We start from the raw sequence: 24,305 nt of genomic DNA on the forward strand, positions 1-24,305 counted from the left end.
CATGCAACAATTGTTTACCTTTTTTGTCAGCATCTGCATCTGTTCTGTTTTGTAAACAGCACTTAACTCTCAGTCGGTAAATGGTGGAATCAATAACAACTGTTAAGGGATTTCCTTACCACCCCCCCCTCCTTTTTTTTTATATTCTAAACAAATGCACACTACAAACAATGTTTGCCTTAGATTAACAAGGAACAGACATTAACAGGGTCAAAGGGATTTGGTTGGGAACATTTTATAGCTTCTTACGTTTACAGTAATTATATCTGTGTGATTTGAATGTATTTTGTAACCTATCCAAATTAAACTGTTAAAAAAAATGCTAGCAAGCAGTAATGAAGATGATTTTTTATAATTATCTTAAGTACTGTGTATAGAAAACTGCTGGCACTGTTTGTAATAATTTAGTTCTGTGCAATATTGTATATTACAGCTGCTATGCAGAAATATTAAGTTGCCTTTTGCAGTTTTAGGAAATTAGTGATTATATCCAGCAGTACTAATTATTTTAAACATACAGTTATTAAAAAAAAATTACACACCACAGTGAGACATAAAAAAGGATCTATCTGTGACTAGTGCTTATAAAACTAAATATATCATTAGTAAATGTAAAAGAAAGAATAACTCTACTTTTAAGTTTACTGACTTCAGGGACCCTAGTAGATGAATACTGCTATAAATGCAGGATTGTTACAGTAGTTATGGCATCACTTAAAAGTGAATATCACCAAAATCAGAGAATCACATTACTGCTAATGGGATTTATGCATGCATCTCCCCATGTACTACTTAGAAAATTTACTCCTTAAAATTTCCCCATACACAGTTGCTAAGTTGCCTTGTTTTTTAATAAACTACTTTATATCTCATCTAACCCAAACCTATTTTGTTTCCTTCTGTTTTTACTTAGATAATAAGCATTAAACCTTGAGCTTTTCCATTAATTTTGCTGAACATATGACTTTGAATCTTTCATTGGATTACTAAAAACCACAAATAAAATTTTGGTCACTTAGTTAAAATTTACATTCTTTTTATTTTATACTTCTAAGTGGTATGAATTTTCAACTTTAGTGACATTCGTTTTGCTGTTTGACTTATCTAAATTATTTTGGCCAATATTTTTTGATAGTTTGTTATATCTTTTATTAAATATATTTATTTAGAAATAAGGATTAGGAATTTGGATAATATCTTACTTCTCTTGAGATTAGAAAGTGCTTTGCCTTCATTTTCTTGATTGTGCACGTTATTCATTTTTTTGGCATTCTGTTATTGTGTATGACATTAATTCATGGTAACATACATACAACCACAAGTTACATGTACCTTGTAAATTCATTGTTATAACTTAAAATATCTGGGTTTTGGTGTTTTCATCATCATCTGAATAATCCAAATTTCTTAAACTCGTACTTCAGTCTCTTATTTGAATGGAGTACAGCATGTTTTTAGGTTTAGAAACTAGAGAAGACTTGCCTTTTGTAAGTGTATGTTCTGTCCTAAGATAAACTACTTTATTAATCCATTCTATTATGACATTTACGTGATTCAATAAAAATGAAATATTTAACACTATTCCATGCTCTGATCTATAAATATAAATATATTTCAATTAAAAAGTTGTCTCCAGATTAGAATCTGCCATTGAAAACCAGACAAAATTTAGAAGTCAGCTTTCACCTCTTATTATCTTTCTTTACCAAGAAAAATGGTCTCATGTTACCAAATATCTCTCTACAAATTTAAAGAATATAAAAGTGAAAGAGTTTAACCTTCACTGTTCGTACTTTACCTCTTGAAAATCTACTTGATAGAAATTAATATCTCTTGTCATCTCATGAATTCTGTTTATAAAAGTATGAATAGAGACTTCAAGACCTTAAAGGAAAAGGTCTAATTAAAGATAAACATACTACACTAATATTATTTAATATTAAATCATTTAAATAGTTTAAATCACATGCTACTCTTTTAATATACAAGCCTAAAACTGTTATTATGATTGAAATTTTCATACCAAAGGTCAAAATGTTCAAAATTGTATAGTTCCTAAAATAATCAGACTGTCTTTCGTGTATGGTAACATTAAAAGTAGCTATCTCTAGTAGAACTCGAAAAATTGTAGTGGTTCTTAGGACCTGGCAGAGTTTGTAAGGCACTCAAGGGGTGTTGTTTATGGATCATTAGCTAATTTTAAAAAATTGATTGTTAAAGGTAGCCCTTTATTGGATTAGGTGAAGGCAATAATTTTTGTTCCCCTAAGCAAAGGGAAAATTAAGTGCTAATTAGCAGGTTATAAAGTATGCAGTAGTAGAGAGTAAGCAGTATTTTCCCATGGGTGGCAAATGCTATCTGGGGACAATAGAGTCAACAAATTGATTGCTGATAACTAATTGTATTTTTCAAATCCCTCAAAGTAATATTAAATGTCATGAGGTTACTCAAATCCATAGCAAAGTTTCTGTATTGAAATATTAACTTGTAATAAAATTTGAATTTTCTGCTAAATTAATTTAGAATTTATCCTATGCATGATTATTTACATGCTATGTGTTTATCTTTAATTAAACCTTTTCCTTAAAATCTTGAAGTCTCTATTCATAGTTTTGTTTCCATGTTTTTTTTTTAAGATATATCTTTGAAAAAACATAGATGTAGCCCCTTTATACCAATTTTAAAAGAATTTGCATGTAATTAGCTTTCATAGTCATCACATAAAAATCACTTAGTTATTTATGTTTTCACAGTTTGAGGCATCTAATCTTCATTGGTGATGTGATATATTTCGTGATTAGTTAGTTATTAAGCCATAAACTAGATTTGATATTGAAAATTAGCTTGTAGGATACTTTAAGTTGGTATATTCATGAAATAGTTGAGTATTAAGATTAACTTTTTAATATCATGTGGACATATTTCTAAATGTTAACTTTGACTCATAATAAATATAAGAGAATTCTTAAAAGGCAGCCTCTGTTAATATAGTTTTGTGATTTTTCAGGGAAAGAACAGATTTGTATTTTTTTCAATGGTTAGAATTTATACACGCAGATAAAATCTGGCCTTCTTCTTGAATCACTCACAAAAATAGTATTGTTCATCTAATATCACTTCAGAATCACTCATGCCACTTTGTGATAAAAACAAAGGGTCACAGCTGCTTCCCCAATTTATCACATCTAGCCTTCTAGTCTCCAAATGAATTCCAAGCCTATAAGTCTCACTTTGGCAAACTGGAAATCTTGGCTCTCTGAACAACTGTAAATAGCTGCTTTCCAGGCCTCTTGGTAAAGTGAAAGCAAATTCAGCTGAAGAATAAAGAGAGGGACTTCAAAACGTTCACTCCAGTTTGTTATCCATTGTCCCTTTACCCATTCAAGACAGAGACCACAGGGCAACACTTAGCCTAATACAAAATTCCCATTTATTGCTCAAATTTACTTCTTTTCTGTTACTTGCAACCAAAAACCTTGGAGAAAAATGAGCTTATCAATAATACCTTATTTAAGATATCTTAAGAGTTTGATGATATTCTCTTTATATCATTTATTAGAATTTGAGGAATTTGCTAACTGATCTAGTTGAGGCTCCATCTCCCTTAATTTCCTTCTGTATTTTAGGTACATGTTTATGATCATAATTCTTAGTATGCAGGCTGGAAGCATATGGTATCTACCACAGCATGCCCTCACAGGGCCCTGCCACTTTGGACTTACAGTGAAGAAGTGTGGCTCTGAGACATCTAGCTCCTTGGAAGATGCCAAAGGTTGGGAAAAGCAAAGTGGATTCTTCCTTATTAGAAAGATACCCATGTTTGCTTCTCAAATGGCAGGAGTTTCTTCCTGAGCCCTTAGGAGAAATCAGAGAGATTCTTAAATGAGTTTCTCTAAAGACAACCAAGAAGGAAAATGAGAATGCTTGAGGCGTGAGCAAGAGCTTAGAAGCAAGAATGAGATTGTCAGATGATGGAGAATGAGTGCCATGGGAAGGGCTAGGGCAAAAATGAGACATCCCTATTAACGATCTTAAAGTTAGGGCATGCCTCTTGATTTGTAGGGCAGTGGGGTCTCACTAGGGGCCTTCCCAGTTAAAGAAGAAAACCGAGTTCCATGGCTATGAGAGAGGAAGAGGTTCCACTTCCAAAAGGAACACCAGGAGCATTTCTACAGCCCTGGTTTGTTTTTGTTTGTTTCGGAGATAATATAAATTTGTGAAAATGAAAGCCTTGAATATGTTTCCTCATATTAACATGGGGAAAGAAATGATGAAATCGAGATTGTTTAGGCTGTTCAGGAAAATGTTATGGGAAACTCGTTTATCATTTAAGAGATTATGCAAAGAGGGCCAGATTTGCATTGGGAATGGTAAGACAAAATACTGAGATTTTAAAAATATATTAAAGCATTTTTACTTTTTGTACAGTCTTTAGTGCATCATTAGACATGTAAAGTTATGCTAAATTATATATTTCATAAACCTTATGAATCTGAAATCTTCTAGGACACATTTGTAGATTTTATATCAAATATTTAAGATCTGAAATAAAATGAAAATAGAGTGATCCACTGCTAGATCTGTTAGGAATGATTTTATTACTTAAAAAATTATCAGAGTAATAAATTTTATTATAAAAATTAAAACATCATATATATTAAAAAGAAAGTCAAGTCCTCGCATTTTCTATCCTCTATTCCCAATCCCCAGAATCACTACTCTTGTTTACACTGTTGAATATTCTAGAATTTTTATGCACATATAAGAATTAATATATAAATCTGTATTTTTTAAAATGAGATCAAACTAGACATATTGTTCTGCAATGTGATTTTTTCATTAATATTTCATGACCTCCTCCCATGTCAGTGCAATCTGGTCTGACATTCTTTTCGGCAGTGCCATGATATTCTGTAATATAGATGTAGCATAATTTATTTGCATATAGCTAAATTTAAATTGATCTTATCAGATTGTTGACACTGGATTAGAAAAATCTTATTTTTTTCTTCCCAAAAGCACTACATGTCCACCGTTATGTAAATACAGATATATACATAAATGTGTTTGTATGCATATACATATTTTAGGTGTATAAAGTAAAAAGTGTTAGATCTCTTTCACCCTGTCTACCCTTAATCCTAAATTAATTCCTGTTAACAGTTTGGCATGTACCCGTCTGTATTTAAGCATGTGCATGTACTCTATATTTATAGTCTACAATTTCTCTGCAATTTTTTAAAACTTACTGTATTATAGACCTCTTGTATCAATATGTACAAAACAGTCTTCATTATTCTTTTTACAGGCTGCAAGCTATTATGCTGTATGATTATATCATTATTTAATTATTTAATTAACTAACTCCTGTTGATGGATATAAGGATTTTCAGTTTCTTTTCTTTGTATGCTCATATGAAAGTTTTATTCCTAGAAGTGATATTCCTGGGCCAAGGTGGAAGTTAATTTAAAATTCGATATGTATATTCAAATTGTCCTCTAAAACCAATGTACTTATTGGGTTTTAAATACAAATGTTTAGAAGCATGACTATGTAGATTGAAGCATGTATTCATTTAGACATCAATTCATTATGATTTTTTTAAGTATTAAAGTTACTGTGCTCGCCTGCCTCCTTCTGGATTATCAAAGCTATTGCTTTCTTGTCAGTATCTTCTCACTGCTGCAAATAAAAGGGGGTGGGGTGGGCAAAGAGATGAGGTGAGGGAGAAGAACTCAATGCTCAATGCCTTGTAGTTAATAGGAGCTCTAGAGCCAGACAGACTTGGCTTTGCGTTCCAGCTTTGCCACTTGGCAGCTGTGTGGCCTTGGACAGGTTGCTTGTCTTCTATGAGTGTCATTCGTTTATAAGATGGAAATGATCATAAAACCTACCTCATAGTGTCTAAGTATTAATATAGATATTGTACATAGTGTCTGGCACAAACTAAACACTTGGTTATATCATTGTTTAAAACATATACATATATACACAAATACGTATACATATATAACGTTAAACTGACAAGGTGACTTGCCATCATATATTAATGTGTTCCTACACACTGCTATATGACAAAGGGCTGCATATTTGTTATTTTTAAATCAATTTCTCATTGAATACTTTATCTTTAAAATGACTTTATATAATGTCTCACATGTGAAATCTAAAGAACAAAATAAATGAACAAATAAAACGGAAACAGACTCACAGAGAAAACAAACTGATGGTTGCTGGCTGCGATAGGGGGCAGGGTTGAGGGCTGGCTGAAAAGGTGAAGGGATTAAGAAGTACAAATTGGCAGTTACAAAATAGTCATGGGGTTGTAAAGTACTGCTTAGGGAATATAGTCAATAATATTTTAATAACTATATTGTGTCAGGTGGGAACTAGACTAATTGAAGGGAAACACTTTGTAAATTATATAAATGTCTAACCAGTATGCCGTACACCTGAAACTAATATAATATTGAATGTCAACTGTAATTGAAAAAAAAATTAGGACAGCAACTTTCTAGGAATCACAAAAATAATGCTTCATATAATGTTCCCTGAAAGTGCTATATTAACTTTTTTCAATTTAAAATAATAATCATGAAATATGATTAAATTAAAATAATAGTTTTATCTGGAGATCCCCTTTGTTTATCCTCATTACTCTGACTCACTATGTGTGAATGACTGCCTGATTTAGCTCCAGCATGGACCTCACCCTGGTGCTTCATGCTTCTAGAGCTAAGTACCTGCTCTTTTGGTCCCTCAGATGGATGTTCTACAGGCACTTCAAATACAGCATGGACTATTCATTATTTCCCTGATCCCTGATCCCATTCGGTCCAAGTTAATGCCACTACTAATCCCTCAAGCAGAAACTATGACTTGTTCTCATCTGTCTTCCTTACTAATCATCAAAATATTCACTAAGATTCTTTATTTTGCATTACCACCTAAATGTTTACAAGTCTTTCTCCTCCTCTCCATTCTTGAAATCAAGGCCCATTTTAGGTCATTATCACCTCTCATTTGGACTGTTAAAATGGTTTTGTTTTAAAATCGTATTCCTTACCCTTATTCTAAAACATCTGCCAAGCATACGCCACTGCCCTCTTCAGTGACTCCTCATCACTGTCACCATAAAGCCTGAGCTTACTTAATATTAGAAACCAAGCCCTCCTTCACCTGGCACCTGCCTCCTTCAGCCTTATCTCATGCCTCTCCCCACCTCATATTTTTCACTCTCTAGTAACACGAAACTGACAGAAACCCCTGTTCATGCTGTGCTGTCTCCGATCTCCTTACTCTATTCCTCCCCTTCTTTGCCTAATTCCCATTGATCCTTTATGACAGCTCATGTGTCATTTCTTCCAGGAAGTTTTCTCTGAGCTAGAGCCCCTAATCCATGCTCCCGCAGTACCTCCATATGCCTTCCTCAAAGCTTTTAGCATATTCTATTAAAATATCTAATTAGGGGTCTGTCTCCCCATATGGACTCTAAGCACCTCAAGGGCAAGTATTATTTATTTTCCCCAGCACCCAATTCACTGCCTAAAACATGACAGGAGTTCAATAAATATTTTTTTAACTGAATTATTTTCTTACAATAAATCAGTATCTGGAAGTATAACATAGTCACCAACTAATTCACTTATTAGTTGAGCCCCTACTATTTAAAAAATATTGTGCAAAGATAAATGGGAATTCCGAAAATTATAAGACCCTTGCTTCCGATCTAGATTGAGAAATAAAATGAATGTATGAAAAACTGCCGGGAGTTATACAAACAAGCAGTTGCAGAGTGCTGAGAAAGTGATTCCAGAAGGTAGGGGGTCCCCTCAGACTGACTTCTGTCCAGGGTTATCAAGATGAATTGAAAATGTGTTGTTTGCAGAATGGGCAGAATCTGGAATAGGAGAAAGCAGGAAGAGATGAAAAGCAGGGTTCACTTCCTGGTGCTTTCCTGTAATACAAAGTAGGGGATATATACAGAATGGAGAATTCATTTAGAAGGCACAACAGAAAGAAAACCCAGGCCTTGCTTCTCAGGACTTCTGGCTGCTCCCATCTCATCACTCAACCCTAAGAGTTGCAACAAGATGTCTAATTCTGTAGCTTAGTCCTACTCTCTACCACCCACCCTCACCACCCCGCGCCACCCCCCCACCCCCCGCCACAGCTCAACTCTGTGGCGACTAATTATATTTCTTTTGAGAAAAACTATTTTTCTCCAAGCAATGTTTTATGAAATTTGAAATCAATTTTGTGTCTTCAAGTGTTTTCAAATCTAAGAATGAAAAACCCACAAAACAATGTGAAAGGAAAAAAGTATATAATACCATATTAAATTATCAAGTAATTTGTGTAAGACTTCAAGTATATTAGGAATTCAACGAAGGGAGGTAAGGAAGAAAAGACTAGAAAAACTTAATGAAGGATTTGGACTTGAGTTTGGCCTAAAGGACCTTATATGGGCAGAAGGAAAAGGAAAGAGCTTTACCTGCAGTTCAGACAGCACCGACTGCGTTTGAGATTGCTGTTGGAGACAGTGAAGAGATCTCGGAGTGGCACGTAGGAGCTGATCTATATGTTATTGATGAAAGCATTAGCCAGGACTCAGATTGCAAGTGACATCGTTCTTCCATTCTTCATCTCTGCCTCTTATGCAAAAAAGGGAGGGATGTTTATTAAAGAAGAATGTGGTAGTTCACACAGGAGAAGAAAGAGCTAAACAATTAAACCTCTGAGGACAGAATCTGGAGGCTATCTGAAGACTTGAGCAACTCAAACTTAGCTTTCAAGCTGTATTTCATTATCTGTTTTCTTTTTTTCTCCGTAATGTAATGACTTTATTCTCACCCAGCTTCTCCACTCAATAGGGAACATGGCTTTCTGAGCACATCTTAACAGCTTCCCCAGTACCTCTCTTTAAAAAGTCTCAAGGAAACCCTCTGATTGGCCAGGGGATCAGCTTGTTACCAGGAAGGGGAAAGTAGCACTGGGCAGAAAACTAAGGTCAGATAGTGGACGACTGACTGACTGATGTGATACCTAGCACAAAGAGTCTTGAAAACCAGTCTTTGATGTTTAAATTATACATGATTACAGTTAAAGTTTGTGAGCAGTAAACTAACTCCAAAGAAGTGTTACAGAAACAGAACTTACCCAGTGATGTGTAAACTTACCTGAATGGGGAGAAGGATGTGAGGAAATCACCAAGAAGGGTGTTTGCCCATCCTCCCCCATCTTAAATTTTGATGAGAGTTTATAGTATAGCGAAGCCTTAAAAATGGGGAACAGGATAGCTTAAATGTGATTTCCTAATCAGCGTCAGCAGCATCACCTGGAACCTGCTACAAATCTAAACTCTCATCAGGCTGCACCCTAGACTCTCTGAATTAGAAACTTAAGGGGGTAGCCTGGCAATCTGTGTGTTGAAAACTGTCCAGGTAATTCTGATTCCTACTATATTTTGATACCAATATACTACAACTGAAAAGCTGCTCATGAGTTTTGTGACCTTGAGCAATTTATTTAACCACTTCATCCCTTGCAGGTAAATGCTAATATTGGTGCTTTCCTCAGAGTTTAGAAGATTAGTGTAAATATATGGGAAATGTTTACAGCAGTACCTGGGACTTAGTAAGCGTTACATAAGTATTTTTTCTATTATTAACAGAACTTGTATGAAAGAAAGATACAAATAAAACTTGATTCTTAGTTCTGGCTGAATAAAACATTGGCTCTTCTTGATGGCCAAAAATTGTCCGTATTAATCCAATATAGCTTTACGGATTCAAACTGTTCATAAAAATTGCCTCCTGACCCTCATACTTTGTTCTTCAGTTATAACTGGTGTTACTGCAATTTTTCTCAAGAGTAGATTCACTTTGTCCCTTACGGATAAGTAACTTACCTTCTCTGAGCCTCAGGTTCCTCATTATGGTTTCAGTGACAATTAGAAATTACATATATAAAGTTTTTACCATATAATATGTGTTCAGTACGTGGTAGCTATTAATACTCTTATCTCCATTTTGTCTTTCTTCCTCCTCCTCCTTTTAAACAAGATTTCTCCCTTGTGTATCAACTTATCTGTGACTTTCTTACTTTTGCATTCTTCCTGTTCTTCTAGAATAGACATATCCCCTTCTCTGAAAGGATAAATAGCTAATATTTATCCTTTAACAGTCACTATCTCTACTAGTCAACTCTGCTGTTGTGTCACAAATGAGCCATAGACAATATGCAAACAAACCAGTTGCGTTGCAATGAAACTTTATTTGTGGACCCTGACACTTGAAATTCAAGTTTCAAACTTAATTCAGACTTAATTTTCACATGTCATGAAATATTCTTCTGATTTTTTCCGCATCCATTTACAAAGAGAAAAGCTAGTTTAGCTCACAGACCATACCAAGACAGGCTGTGGGCTAGATGTGTCCCACAAACTATATGTGCCAAACTCTGTCTAAAGGGACCACCTCCCTCCAGCCTCTCACTACTTTTCTCTCTTTCTCTCTCCCTTCCTTTCTTCTTTCTTCCAGCCACCAATAACATGCGGTAAAAGTAAATTTTAAAGTATTTCTTTATTGAACAAAGTTTTGTGTATTTTTATTGTAATATAAACTTCAACTAAGTCTAAAATTTGTTTATGTACTCAAAAAAGCAACTTAGGTCCAGTTGCTTAATTTTTCATTTATTTTCTTTTTTTTTTTTCAGTTAAAAATATATTAGTTCCCATGAAACAAACCATAACAGAACAACAGAGTCCAGTATCAGCCATTTGTATCAAAATAGGATGACTATCAACTCCCGTTATTTTCAAGTACTTTTTTATCCACAGACTTTTCTTAGCTCTGAATTATTCTTATATATTAAAACTAATATCTTTCTTCTTGCCTGAACTTAAATGGTTAAAGAGAGATGGCCACACTACCTGATGGTGACTGGTATGGTGACTGGTATGCGGTGAGGCCCTTGTTAGTTAACCCCATCCTGCCTTCAGATCTCACTCTGAACATGGTGTATGTCACATGGCGCCTGGTGCATTATAGGCATAAAGCAAATCTCTGTTGAATTAGCAAGTGAAACCCACTTAAAGATGCTTTTTGTAGTTCATAGGCCTTTTAAGACAATATCTTCCACCAAGGTGCTACAACGTCATATTTGAAGCTTGAAGGAAATACGATTTTGCCTTTATGGTTAACTATTTCTTAGGTGAGGAAGGCAGTTAACAAGGTAAAATTAACTATAAAATTTACTCTATGAGGTGCCATCACACCCGACAAATGGCTTCCCTACTCTGTTAGAATAATGAGCTTCATGAGTATAACTTCCTAGGTGGGTACAAGAGATTGCTATTATCACCATGGCTATCACTTTTCACATTAATTTTAACATATATTCATAGGTATTATAATTTGCCTACCTGATAAAAAAAAAAGTATAAAGAGAAGCTTGTTCTTTATTTTTTAGTATAAAAGAGGAAAAATGTTCGATCGCTTTTGAAAGGTTATGATTCAATTAGAAAATATATTAGGAAGCACAGCCAGCAGGTATCTTAACTTAAATCCATCTTTATGATGATGGCATTTTTATTCCAGTGCTAAATTTTTAAAATTAATTTTAACATGTTATAGTAAGAGCTGATAATGTAACATCTCAGTCATGGTGTATTCTTTTAAAAAATGAAATATCCTTTCTCAACTGCAACCTAGTTAAAATGATTGTTAACTTAGTTTAAGTTTTTTCTATAGGTTAATTTTTAGTCATGATAATAGAAAGTAACATATATGATAGATATAATTAACTGAACTCTAGCAAAATTGGAGACCAAGAAACGAATATTAGGAAGATATTTCATTAATAATGTGCCATTAGCATATATTACTTAGAATTTAAACCCCATTTCATTACACTGTAAATGTCTTTTTATTAAGGTGTTCCCTGAAAGGGTCAGCATTTCTAAGTATTTATAACTGGAAGTTAAGCTAGCATAAAACAAGAGAAAAGTCATTTGAGGAAATATTCAGAAATTGGCCCTGTGTACAGTTCTCAATTTTGACTGAATTCAAAAGTAAATCATTCTTTGATTAGCATCTTCAACTAGCAGTGGCCACATCAGGAGTCAGATACTCTCTCATGTTCTCAGTTAAAAAAAAAAAAAAAAAAAAAAAAAAAAGGAGAGAGGAGGTGGAAGAGGAGGAGGAGGAGGAGGGAGAGGAAAGAATGACAGAAACTAGGAGAGGGATATGAGCATGATACCCTTGGCAAATGAGCGAGAAGTCCAATTCTTTGTTAATGTAATACTAACAGCTTTTGCCAGAGAAGATGGAATGGAGTGTGGGAGAATTTTGTTATCGTTTAGCAGTACGTTTAGGTAACTTCCAGTGGAGCCAGTGTTGGCCTGGGAATTATAAGAGGGTAATAATAGAAGCAGTTTCTTTTCAGTTTTTCTCATTGACCCAGAAGAATAGCTTCAAGGTGACTCTATCACCACTCTTTTCAGCCAGTTAAGTTTCTCTTGGTATGTGAAGCAAGGCAGTATTTGCTATGAGGGCCCCTCCAAGAGGAAAGGCAAACCTTCCTGTCATTTGGGGGCTTTGGGTGGGTTTTGAAGATTTATTTCAAACACATGGTTCCCTCTGTCCATATGTCTACCTGTCTTTAGATCACTATTGCCAATCCTGTGAATGGCTGCAAAATTAAGTATAACAATTGTCTTGGCCAAGAACATTCAGAGAAAGAAGTTATAGAAAATGCATATGTGTGTATTAACGATTCAATCTTTTCTAATGGAATATTTTGGTTGTCGAATACCACTGCCAAAGCACTGTCACTTAGCACTAATCTATGTGTTTGTCTAAGTTCCTGAAAGGGTGGAAAATTGGTTGTTCCTCAGTTTATCCCCTCACCTTATGCAGGGACTATGTCATAGTAAGCAAAAAAGTGAGTTGTCTGTGTTTTGAGACCTTTTATTTTATCACATGGGAAGATTGGTAAGGATGTTATGAAGTAGAAGCTAGACTGGACCTATTCTTGAAAAGGGAGACAGAAATTTCTAGAAGCTATATGTCTCCTTAGTGGGAGGGAGCCCTATGGGGCCTACTTCTCATTAAGTCAGACAGACTGAGGCAGAAGGCCTTAACCAGGTAATCGGTAGAACCCAAGGCCTCAAAGGATCTGGGAACCTCCTAAAACTGTATGCAAAAATTGTTTTTATGAACATGCATGCCTGGCTTATATTATAAAAAAGGTAATGACCATACACAAACAAAACCAATGTTTTGAAGGGTCGTCAGCAAAGAAGCAGTGGAAGTTCTTGGAGTGGGTCTATAATTCAATTTCATGAATGTTTAAACTTAGAGACGGTGTTCATTAAATAACAGTAATATTTAAAGTAGTTTATAGTGAAACATATCTCTGATATGATATTTACAGTTATTTCTCCCCAAATATCCCCTGTTCAATCTGACATAAAATAATGACTGTTAAACCCATTTAATATCAGTATGTTACTAAAGAAGCATGTTCATAGAAGAGAGAAAAGCCCAAAGAAAATGAGTTAAAAATAGCTGGTTTTGTCTCTGACACTCGCTTTCACTTTGTGAGTTATTTGTTCATGTAGGCACTATGATAAATAGTGAAAATGCAATAACTGGGAAAAAAATGATCTCTGCATTTCAGGAGATTAAAGTTTCTGGAGACATCTCCGAAACTAACAATTACGATGAGACATAGTAAGAGCTAAAATGAAGGTATGCATAGGGTAAGATGGGAAAGCTCCTAGAGAGTAGGAGACTAAGCTGACCTAGGGTCTGAGGGCAGGCTTCTTGGAGGAAATGGTAATAACATCTAACATTTATAGAGCACCTGCTACTTCTCAGTTACTGCTCTAATATTTCAACTCAGTTAAACATCGTGCACTGTTGAAGCATAGAGAGACTAAGTAGTAATTGTCCGAAGTCACATGGCCAGTAAGGAGCAGTGTCAGAATTTGAACCCAGGCCATCTGGGTTGTAATTCCACAAATTAGCCACTCTACCACCTCTTGTACTTCTCAAATAGCAGTATGCCACATAATAAAACATAGGGAAAAACAAAAGTAGGGAAAGCTAGAGAGGAACAGAAGAGTGCAACTCCCAGCTTCCAAGAGTTAAATATTTTCTGATTTCCAATTCAGATTTATTAATATTTATGAGGTTCAGCTTTCCCTATAATTCCTTCTCCATTCTCTCACCAAATAGAAGAAGGGTCCTAATACTTATCGGTGGGATATCTAAATTTCCACATATTCAACATGTATTGGGTTGCATTTTCACTCACCTTCAAAGATAATCATTTCATTCCTTTAATCATTTATTTACTCACTCATTCATTTACTCAGTTTATTTTAAAGTTTTACCCTATTTTGGGTGGTACATATGGAACCTTCTTCAAAAGAGATAAATAAAAAATTTAGTTTTGAAAAATAAAGTGGAAATATTTCTTGTCTTAGTTTTACCTCAAATGCTTTCCTAATCATATAAATTTAAAAATAAGTTATAAAAATAGTGCTGGAGAAAAGAGAAACAGCTGCAGTTTCTTCTTGGTGTCTGGGACAAAAACAAACAAACAAACAAACAAAAAACAATGCTTGCAGGCCCTTCATGATTTTCCAGCTAATTATTAGACTTACATGACAAAGAAGGTTCTTTATAAACTGGGGACGTGGTGTTCGCATTCTGTTCGTACCCCTGCTATGTGGCTCCATGGAAGCAGGAGCTTAAGGAGGCATGGTGCTCCTTTAGGCTGCTGCAATACCACAGTGTTTTTCAAAGTCGCACCTGCTCTCAGGAAGTGACTTGGGTACTGGCAAAAGTGCTGCTTATTGTTTGTTCCTATGCAGTCCCTGCTGACTTCTTTTTGTAATACTGTTAAAAAGTTTTCCTTACTGGAACAAATATATTTCATTTGGATTATGTCATGAATTTCATCTGGAATAATGAGACTTTCAATAGCTTTTGTGTGTCACCCTCTTTTTTACATCACTTGTCTGGTGGCACCAAGAATACCTCCTTGCTGAAAATAGATCCATTTACAGTCAATAATAGGGTGGTTAGTGTTCATTTTTCTTGGGAAAATGAAAATGTGCACCTTTTATCCTATTATACTGATCCACCAGCTTCAGATTATCTGATTTTCTAGCTTCTCACTTTCTCCTGTATCTTAATGCTATTATTAACAAGAATTTTGTTGCTAATGGTTTTGAAAAATAATATGTGTGCTTTCAACCACTACCGTATTTTTATGGTTTGTCTGATTTAGCTGGACTTTGATAATTATTCCAAATGCTGCCTTATGTGGATCAAATGCGAGGAGCCCAAATATCCTCCGAGATTTATTTTCAGTGTCCTTAATTTTGCTACAAGAGAATGGAGTTGACATTTTAACTACCAATAACTAGGTGAAAAACACATCTAAGTGTATAGTCTATAGTTTACATTATATTTTTTGAGTTTATATTCTCTATATAATAAATCTAAATTCTTCTCTCTCTCTCTCCTTTCCTCTCTTTATCTATCTCTATGGATATATACATCTATAGAGAAAAAGTTTTTAGTTTTTTTACTTTAGGACACTAGTTCTATAAATATCTGTGCATATTTTTTTCCTGGTGAAATTTTTAAAGTATAATCCAGAGCAGTGTCCTCTTAACATTTGTTTTTGAAAAAATCCCAGATGTTAATAGATGTATTGGTAAATGTATTCATTGGTCAAAAAGTTTGAGAAACATTAAATTTTTAAACATTTTACATTATTATGGAAGTAAATAGAGTTTAATATGCTAATTTGCATTGTGAATCACTTTAAGGATTATTTAGTAAATAGTCATTCCTAAACCTATTTCATTATAGAACTCTTCTCAGATGATTATCAACCTGAGAAATGCCCTTTAACAGATGGGCAGACATTAGTCCCTGAGTATAGCATAGATATAAGTAATTTTTATCATAACACAGTTATGAAAAAAAATTTAAATTGTGTTACTCTAAATAATAGGAAAGCAGAGAATTTTGTTATGTTTTAGAAAAGTTTTTATTAAAATTATATAGAGAGGAAAAAATCCTAACTATACATGGACTTATTCATTATTAGTTGATGATAAATTAAAAGTCTTGCTCTAAAATGGAAATTTATTTTTTTCTTTATACTATTATTAGGATTTAGGAGAAATCTGTATTTTCTAAGTATTATAGAGCTTATCCTATATAAAGCAACAACCATCATTTCAGATAATTTTTATCAATGATCGGTGGCCAGCTAAATATAGTTGCCTGTGTTAAACATGTAGATCCAAAATTTCTTGAAGCAAAACAGTTCCATACTGATAAAAACAAACAAAAAAACAACAAATAAATAAAGACCAGATTAGTTTAGAGGGCGAGGCAGAACCTCTGGATTGATTGTATCCAGATAAGGTTTTCTGGAGAAGTGACTGAGGAGAGCAGTAAACAGAATCTTGAGAGAAGGAAAAGAGAGTGATTTAGTGAAGGTGATTTCTGCTGAGAGAATCTCTCTCCTAAGCTGTTTAACAGTGAAGTCTAAAGAACAGAAAAATAGATACGCTTAGCTAAATAGAAATCATAAGCTAAGTTGTGATGATTAGAACACTAGTCCTGTGAGATACTGTGCTATTGTGTCCTTTGTGTTTTATTTTGCTTTAATTGAACTTTTACAAAATGAATTTATTGCAGAATTATTTTCACCATAAATTAAGAACCCTCACAATACCCCATGGGAGAACACTGAGCTAATAATAATAGGAAATAAGGACTACTAATTAATGGACCTCTACCATAATCATTGCTTCTTTGGGATAAAAATGATGAGATTTAGGTCATACATACTATTCCATCCTCTTTAATTATTAAGTTATAAAGATGCATTGAATTGAAATAGATTTATCTTTCAATAGTTAAGTTTCTGAAATACAAGATCCTTCTAAATCCAGGTCATGTAGGTTAAAACCTCTCCATATAGAATCTTCAGAATCTACATAATTTTGAACAAGTAGCACTGTTAGATTATAATGTTTTGACTCAAAGATTTTTCTTTTTTGGGAGGGAGAACATTTTTGCTTACTTTATAAACATTCACAATATTTATAATTTATACCTGAGCTACACAAAGCTTTGTTAAATATGTTTAATTTCCAGTCAAATTATTCAAGAATTAGGACAGATCCTTAAAGTCCTTGACTTATAAACATTTACCTCTAAAAGCAACATCTTTAAGATTTAGAAGATTAAACCAATCCCTCAATCTACATAAGCAGAACTTATATAGGCCCAGTGAGAATCAAGCATTGGCTACATGAATCATAATATATTTATTCTCTTTTCACTTTTGTTATAATTTTAAGGCAAAACCTTGGTTATATGTGTTGGTTGTATGTGTTTATATTCTCTGGTATGACTGCAGAAAAATGGTAGCTATGAGTAGGGCTGTATATAGAGATGGACTTTAATGTATTTGGGGCTAACATCAATTTAGAGTTTTGGTAGGTATCTCATAGTTTTTTTTTTTTTTTTTTTTAAACCTTTTCTTTACGCTTTAAGACTAGGACTAAAATCCACAGTTTAAGTTGGTCGACAGGTCTCATAGTATCTACAAAGATACCATGACAATTTTGGTTCTCAGTGAAAGACTGTATCATACAATTACAAGTATGATGTAAACATTTTAAAGTTTAAGGTGGATAAATAGTTGCATTACTGGAACTGTTCTTCTAAATCCATATGATGAAGGTAACCTTTTTAAACATGGAATCAGCACAGAGTACATCATTTCTAAGTAGCACTCTTAATTTTTTCTCTCTGAAGGAACTTTGTGCTTACTTTATAAAAGTTTAGAAAATAAACTAAATTCAATTTGTAATTAAACCTCAAAACAGTTCTTAAATATGTGGCAATAATAAAGGAAGGATTCTTTAAATCCTTGAAAACTAGGTCAAAAGTTCCATTTGGCGAGGCTGTTATTATCCTCCACACTCTTAAAATAGCTTAAGATATTTTTCTATCATATTAAAATGGTAGTGTGACTTGACCAATAAAAGAAAATAATCAACTTTTGTTTATTTTGAGTTGTAGTGTTCTTAAGAAAGCAATAGATACCACAATTATTTAAACAGAAGTTATTTTTAAACATGCTTTTATGGATTATATAGTCTAGATTTAACAACTAAGTTAATTTGCTTGTTTTTAATGATATAGTAGCAACATTTCTAAGGTCTAGAAGAGTTATATCCTTTATCTAGTCTTTTTTAAAATTTGTATTTTAATTTCAGACTTACAAAAAATATCCAGATTCTCCAAATGTTAATATTTTACTACATGTCCAAATTTACACTCTCTCTCTCTCAAAACTGTTTTTTCCCCGCAACTGAGAATAAGTTACAAACACTTACCTTTATATACTTCAATGTGTATTTCTTAAAAACAAGGACATTCTTTTTCATAACCACAGTATAGTTATCTAAATCTGAAAATTAACAATCATGTAATAAAAGTATCAAATTGTAGACTTAACTTAGGTATCATCTAATTACCTCCAATGACGTCCTTTATAGTAAAATAAAAATACTAATCATATGTTGATTTCAATTGTTATGTCTTTTTAGATTCCTTTTGACTAGAACATTTCCTGGTCTTTATGTTTCTGGACACAATACTTTTGGAGAGTATAGACCAGCTATTTTGTAGGATGTCCATCAATCTGGGTTTGTCCAATGTTTCCTTGTGATTAAAGTTGTGCCAGATTTTTAAAAAACTAAAATGGTATAAGAAGTGATTTTACAACAACAAATTACATTCCTGTTTTTAGCTCTGAGAATCAAAGTAATTACTGGTCATATTTGCCTCAAACAGAATACTCAATTTTAGCTTTCCAAAAGAAAAGACTCTCCTAGGAGACTTTATATGTATTTCTTAGAGAACAAACTAGGTTTTTCAATAAGGATCTTGTTAGTTTTGATGGTTTGTGGAACCACATGGATCGTTCTAGAATATACTGAGAAAACAAATACAATGTACAATAGTGTTGATCTTCTCTCTTCACAGTTACTCCTGAATGCCCACAAAAAGGAAGAAACTTTTTCCTCTCCTTAGATGAACTCAAATTCTTATCACAGCTCACAAAATCCTTTCTGGAACTGGAAAAAAATGTTCGAGACTTGTTAGAAGAGATGGTTTTATCACTTAGGATACCCAGGAATACTTCAGGTAACATGCTCTTTTGTTTAAATTTGTAAATCTGTCATCCTCTCTGTTTTTGCTTTCTGCCACTGAATATATACTATTACTTGAAAAAAGAAAAATGCGTGATAGAATTCTTTAAATAAACAAAGTATGAAAGAAACATTAAGAATTAAAGAAAATTCTATTAAACCGTAGAATTACATTTTATCCTTTATACATGGCAAATTGCATAACTTGAGCTGATAATACTTCATAAGTCAATTCTGGATAATGGTCTTTAGCTAAAATCAGATCAAATTTTTTTTTTAATTCAAAGAAATACAGCCTGGCCTATGAAAAGAACGAGCAGACTGGATCATCCAGTAGCTCCTTTTCTGCTACTAGCAGCTAGATGACCTTGAACAAAATATTTAGTTTCCTTAGACCTCAGTTTTCTCACTTTCACAAGAATAGTATAGGAGCAAACTAATTTCCTCTTTGTTTTCTTTTACAATTCGATGCTTTAGATTCCAATATGTTATGTAGCAGTGTGAGAATTAAATAATTTATGGTGTATAAAGTATTTAAAAGAATATCTAGCATATCATAAACAATTAATACTTTTTATTCCAATAGTAAATATAATTATATCATATATTGTTTTAAGTTTAGTCTTAAAATCCCCTTGAAGAAAATCATGCCATGTGTGTTGGAATAACGTTTCTAAAATTAAAAGTAGAATTCAAAGCCATAATAGTTAAGATATGTACTCTGTGTTCATATCTATTCTGATAAAGATTTGCATCTATATCAGAATGAACTATACAAAGTTCTCTTTTATGTGATACCATATATCATTTTAAGGAGAATAAATATAGATAGAGGCTGCATTTGTAAAACAAAGTTAGGCAAGCAAATGATTAACAATCAGAAAATTTCAAAACCTTATTTTTTTAGTAAGGAATTACATTTCATTTAATATATTTACTTTTATATTTGCTTACTTTGGGTAAAAACTGTAGAAAAGTTATAGGATTGGATGGAGTTTGTTTTATGTTAAGCATAGCTTACTGCCCGTCCATGTTTCAGGTTAAGTTTAAGTAGCACTATTACGTTATAAGGTAAATAATGTAGATACTTTTTCCAAATTTGGAGATAATTTGAAGAAAATTGGAGATGGGACATAGATTTCTGAAGCTGACAAAAGCCAATGAGAAAATAATTAAAATATGAGACATAAAATATGAAAATTAAAAGAGAATGAAAAAGTAGATTAATTAGGAGATAAAATAAGTACTAAATGGTTTTTTAGACAGAGCAGGCTGAGTCAAAGAGATCCAAATAGAGAAATACGACACTCTAATTTTTGATTGACATGTTGGTTCCTCGAGCAGTTGACACTTGGTGTGAGCACTCATCCATTATTCTTGGCTAAAGTCTGGCATCCCTCATCTACATCTCTAGCAGATCTTTCCTGAGCTGTGGATCAAGAAACAGAGTGAACCCAACAAATCTAAAGCTCTACCCATTCACTCATCTTGCATTGGTCCTAGGCCAGGCCCTACAGAAATTAGGTCATTTCTGAGAATTTCATTCCTTCTAAGGGCAACATAAATTCAAAATTTGAATTCTTTTAGAGAGGTATGGTAAAGATATAAAACTGAAATGGCCAAAAATTGAAGCAAAGTTTTGACATAGTGATTTCAGAAAAAAAGAGAAAAAGAAAAAGCTGGTTTGACTTTGGTAGGCTAAGATCAAGCAATGTTGAGACTTGCAAATGCTGTCTATTTGAGAGCAATAGTTACTATTATTGAATAAAATCAACAGAGAAAATATTTAATTATGCCATAATATATTGTCTTACCCCAAATTTGTCACATAAGCAGCATGGAAGATAAAAGCAACTTCAATATCACATTAATAATAGTGTAGTAGAGAAACATATTTAGGGATTATCAAACATAGTATGAAAGGAATTTTAAAGGACAGGTATAAGAAATGTCTAAGTACTGGAACATTTCCTTGTGATATATGTTTTCTTTATTGTTGAAATGTGTAATTTTTTTTTTTATAACAAAGCCAAGGTTGATTTAATCTGACATAACTTTATGCAAATGGTCCCTGGAAAGATGATATTGAGTATAATTTTCAAGAAAAGTCTTAAATGTTTTATTCAGTTAGCCAAGTTAATCAATTCTTACCAAAAGCCTTGGTTTATTAAATCAGGAGGGCAAAGATTCCTCGAAACGGATGATTAAAGAAACCAAATGTATCTTAAATTATCCTGATAGTTAATCTTTTGCTTAGAAATCTTGTATGGGAGAGAATAAAGAAAAAAGTCATCATTCGATTTCCTGTGTATTTCTTTTGATTGGAGCATATTTTGCTAATAAAGATCTTGGCCTGCTATGTCTATGTAACCAAAACAATGTGATGAAAGGTGAGGTTTTTTTTTTTTTTTCATTGTCCAGATGTTTTAAAAATATCCAGGTGCTTAACATCACATAGAGAAGATATAAAGATGATTAACCACTTTTTACTTTGATGTTTCCTACTATGTTGTTGAGTTAGTCTTAGTAATTTGAATGTGATGCAACAGATTTTATAGAGACCCAAGAAATATTTTTTGAGACAGAAAAGGTATTTAGCTATTATATTTATTTGTTTTTTTTTTTCTTTTTGGTCATGATTTGATGGTTTTTATTTTGGTCATTTTAGAAAATGATAGGACATTATTTAACTATTATGTTACCTTAGTGTATTTCTTTTAGGTAATTATATCTTATGGAGTGGCCTCAGGTTTGATTTATGGGGCACTTGTAATAATCCTTCAGAATAAAGTTGTTCTTTGGGCAGTTCCTCAAATTTTCCAAAGGTGGCATCTGAGATTTATCTAAACCAGGAGGCTTCTTGGCCTTCATTTTCCTTTAGCCCCAGCAATCGACAAAGAGCAATGGCTGCTTCAATTGGATGTAAGAAGAACACTTAGGGTTTGTCTCAGAAGAATCAAAGATTTCAGATCTTCTGAAAGAATGTTTGTACTCTTAGGGGGTCTTAAGAGGGGTCAAATGGCTTCTAAGAGTTCCTTAGCTAGATGGTTAAGGGACTGTATTAGGGAGGCGTATGTAGTTAAGGTAAAGAGGCTCCTAGGGTTTGTAAAGCTCATTACACTAGGACTTTAGCTGTTTCTTGGGCAGAGAGGTCGAAGGCTTCCACATTGGAAATTTGCAAGGTGGCCACCTGGGCTTCTCTTCATACTTTTTCATAGTATTATCTCTTGGATGTAGTCTCTTCTACAGATTCAGCTTTTGGTGGGAGGTTGCTTGTGAGCCAGAAAAGAACAGTGAAGAAAAGAAAGACTTGTAGTTCCCCACTTAGAGCTGCCAACAAGGCAAGTTGCTTTGTAGTGCACACAATGGGAGCCCATGAAGACCAATTTGGGTGTGAAAGTGAATGTCACAGGGAAGTACTGCCAACCTCTACTCTCTATGAAAAAAAAAAAAAAAAAAAAAAAAAGTGACAGTGTAGAAACTAACCAGAAGCGTAAAATGAACCACAGCAAACTCTGTAGGGGGAGGCTGTTCAGCAGCTAGCATTCCTGTGACCCTCTGCACTCTACTGAGGTCCTTAATCTGGGCATGCTCTTAAGGAAACCAGTATTGATTGCATGCAAATAACCTATATTTTGGAGTGATGAGCCCAGAATGGGCTACCTTCTTTAGACAATGCTGGGCACAATGGTAGAAAAATCTTTTGCTGAAATGATTTTGATGATTTATCTTCTATCTTGTTTATAAAATAAATATGCATACTTTGAATTTTGTGACTTTGTGAAGGTTTCTTTAAGATGTGCATTCCTTTCTGCTTGCTCTAGTAAATGTCTTACTACTGGGAAAAAAAAGAATTTTCAATATATTTTAAATAGGTGAAATAATTTGTCAAATGTTCACAGAGCTCATAAAGTTTGACAATGTCGAATTTTGAAATTGATCACTTTGAATCCCAAGCAAATATAAAAATTCCACAATTTGTTAAAATCAAGAGATATGTTACTATTTTACATTCATTGTTACTAATTTTACCCAAAAATGATCCCTTTTGCTTCTCTATATAGGATTAAGTTTTTAAAAAGTCTTTTTAATTTGAGGGGAAGATCATATTATAAAGGCTATCATAATTGCTTGATAATTCATTTTCTATATTACTATAGAATTGCTCACCAGCCAGAGAAGTCTTGGGAAGCCTAACTTTTTATTTACTGATAATGAAAATAAGCAGATGGTTTGTATAAATATCAAAGCACATTACTTTGAATGAATAAACATTTGTAGTTGGGAGTGAAATGATAAATATAAGATAATTAAACTTTTTTCATAAGTCTTAAATTGTAGCTTCACAATGGCATATAGTTATTTCCAGAAATAGATCTGCAAAGTTTATACTTCGAGCTAATGTTATTTTTCCTGAGTAAATAACTTTTAAATTAGAGGAATTTTTGAGCTATCTGTAGAAGAGTAAAGTAAGAATCCAAGTGTTCCAATATTATTGACCGTATCCCTTATGCTGTACTTTACATCCCCATGACTATTTTGTAACTACCAATGTGTACTTGTTGATCTCTTCACCATTAGTGAAGGCAGGTACTAGATTAATTTGGGGATCACTTTATAAATTATGCAAGTGTCTAACTGCTATGGTGTACACATGAAACTAATGTAAAATAATATTAAATATCAACTGTAATTAAAAAATAAAAATAATAATAATAAAGAATATAAGCGTTCCCCCATTTATGTCATAAACTTGATATTTATTATTTTTTTTCTTAAAAATTTCTTTGAGTTCATGCATACGGTAAATTGTTTAAATAAGACAAAGAGTATATGGTGAAATTATATTTTTTTCCCATTCCAGAGACAACTACTTCCATATATATCCCCCTATTAAAATAACACAAAATATTGATGTACTATACAGAAGTTCTTTTTTATTAACAGTTATGTGGAAACACTTCATTCTTTCTAACAGCTGAATAGTTTTCCATTAGTGAATTTGACCAGTACTCATTGATGGACATTGAGGATCCTTTT

The 24,305-nt window shown here is 33.2% G+C and overlaps 1 protein-coding gene across 2 annotated transcripts in view; it reads left to right on the forward strand.

The window, feature by feature from the left end:
- Positions 1-24,305, forward strand: part of KIAA0825 (KIAA0825 ortholog) — a 352,289-nt gene that overhangs the window by 66,192 nt on the left and 261,792 nt on the right. For both annotated transcript variants that reach the window (XM_036226108.1, XM_036226109.1), the window contains one exon: positions 19,099-19,260. In XM_036226108.1, coding sequence (XP_036082001.1) covers positions 19,099-19,260 — 162 coding nt within the window. The remainder of the gene's footprint in view (positions 1-19,098; positions 19,261-24,305) is intronic.

This window comes from Rousettus aegyptiacus, unplaced genomic scaffold (genome assembly GCF_014176215.1).
Source record: "Rousettus aegyptiacus isolate mRouAeg1 unplaced genomic scaffold, mRouAeg1.p scaffold_m13_p_8, whole genome shotgun sequence".
Taxonomy (NCBI): Eukaryota; Metazoa; Chordata; class Mammalia; order Chiroptera; family Pteropodidae; genus Rousettus; species Rousettus aegyptiacus.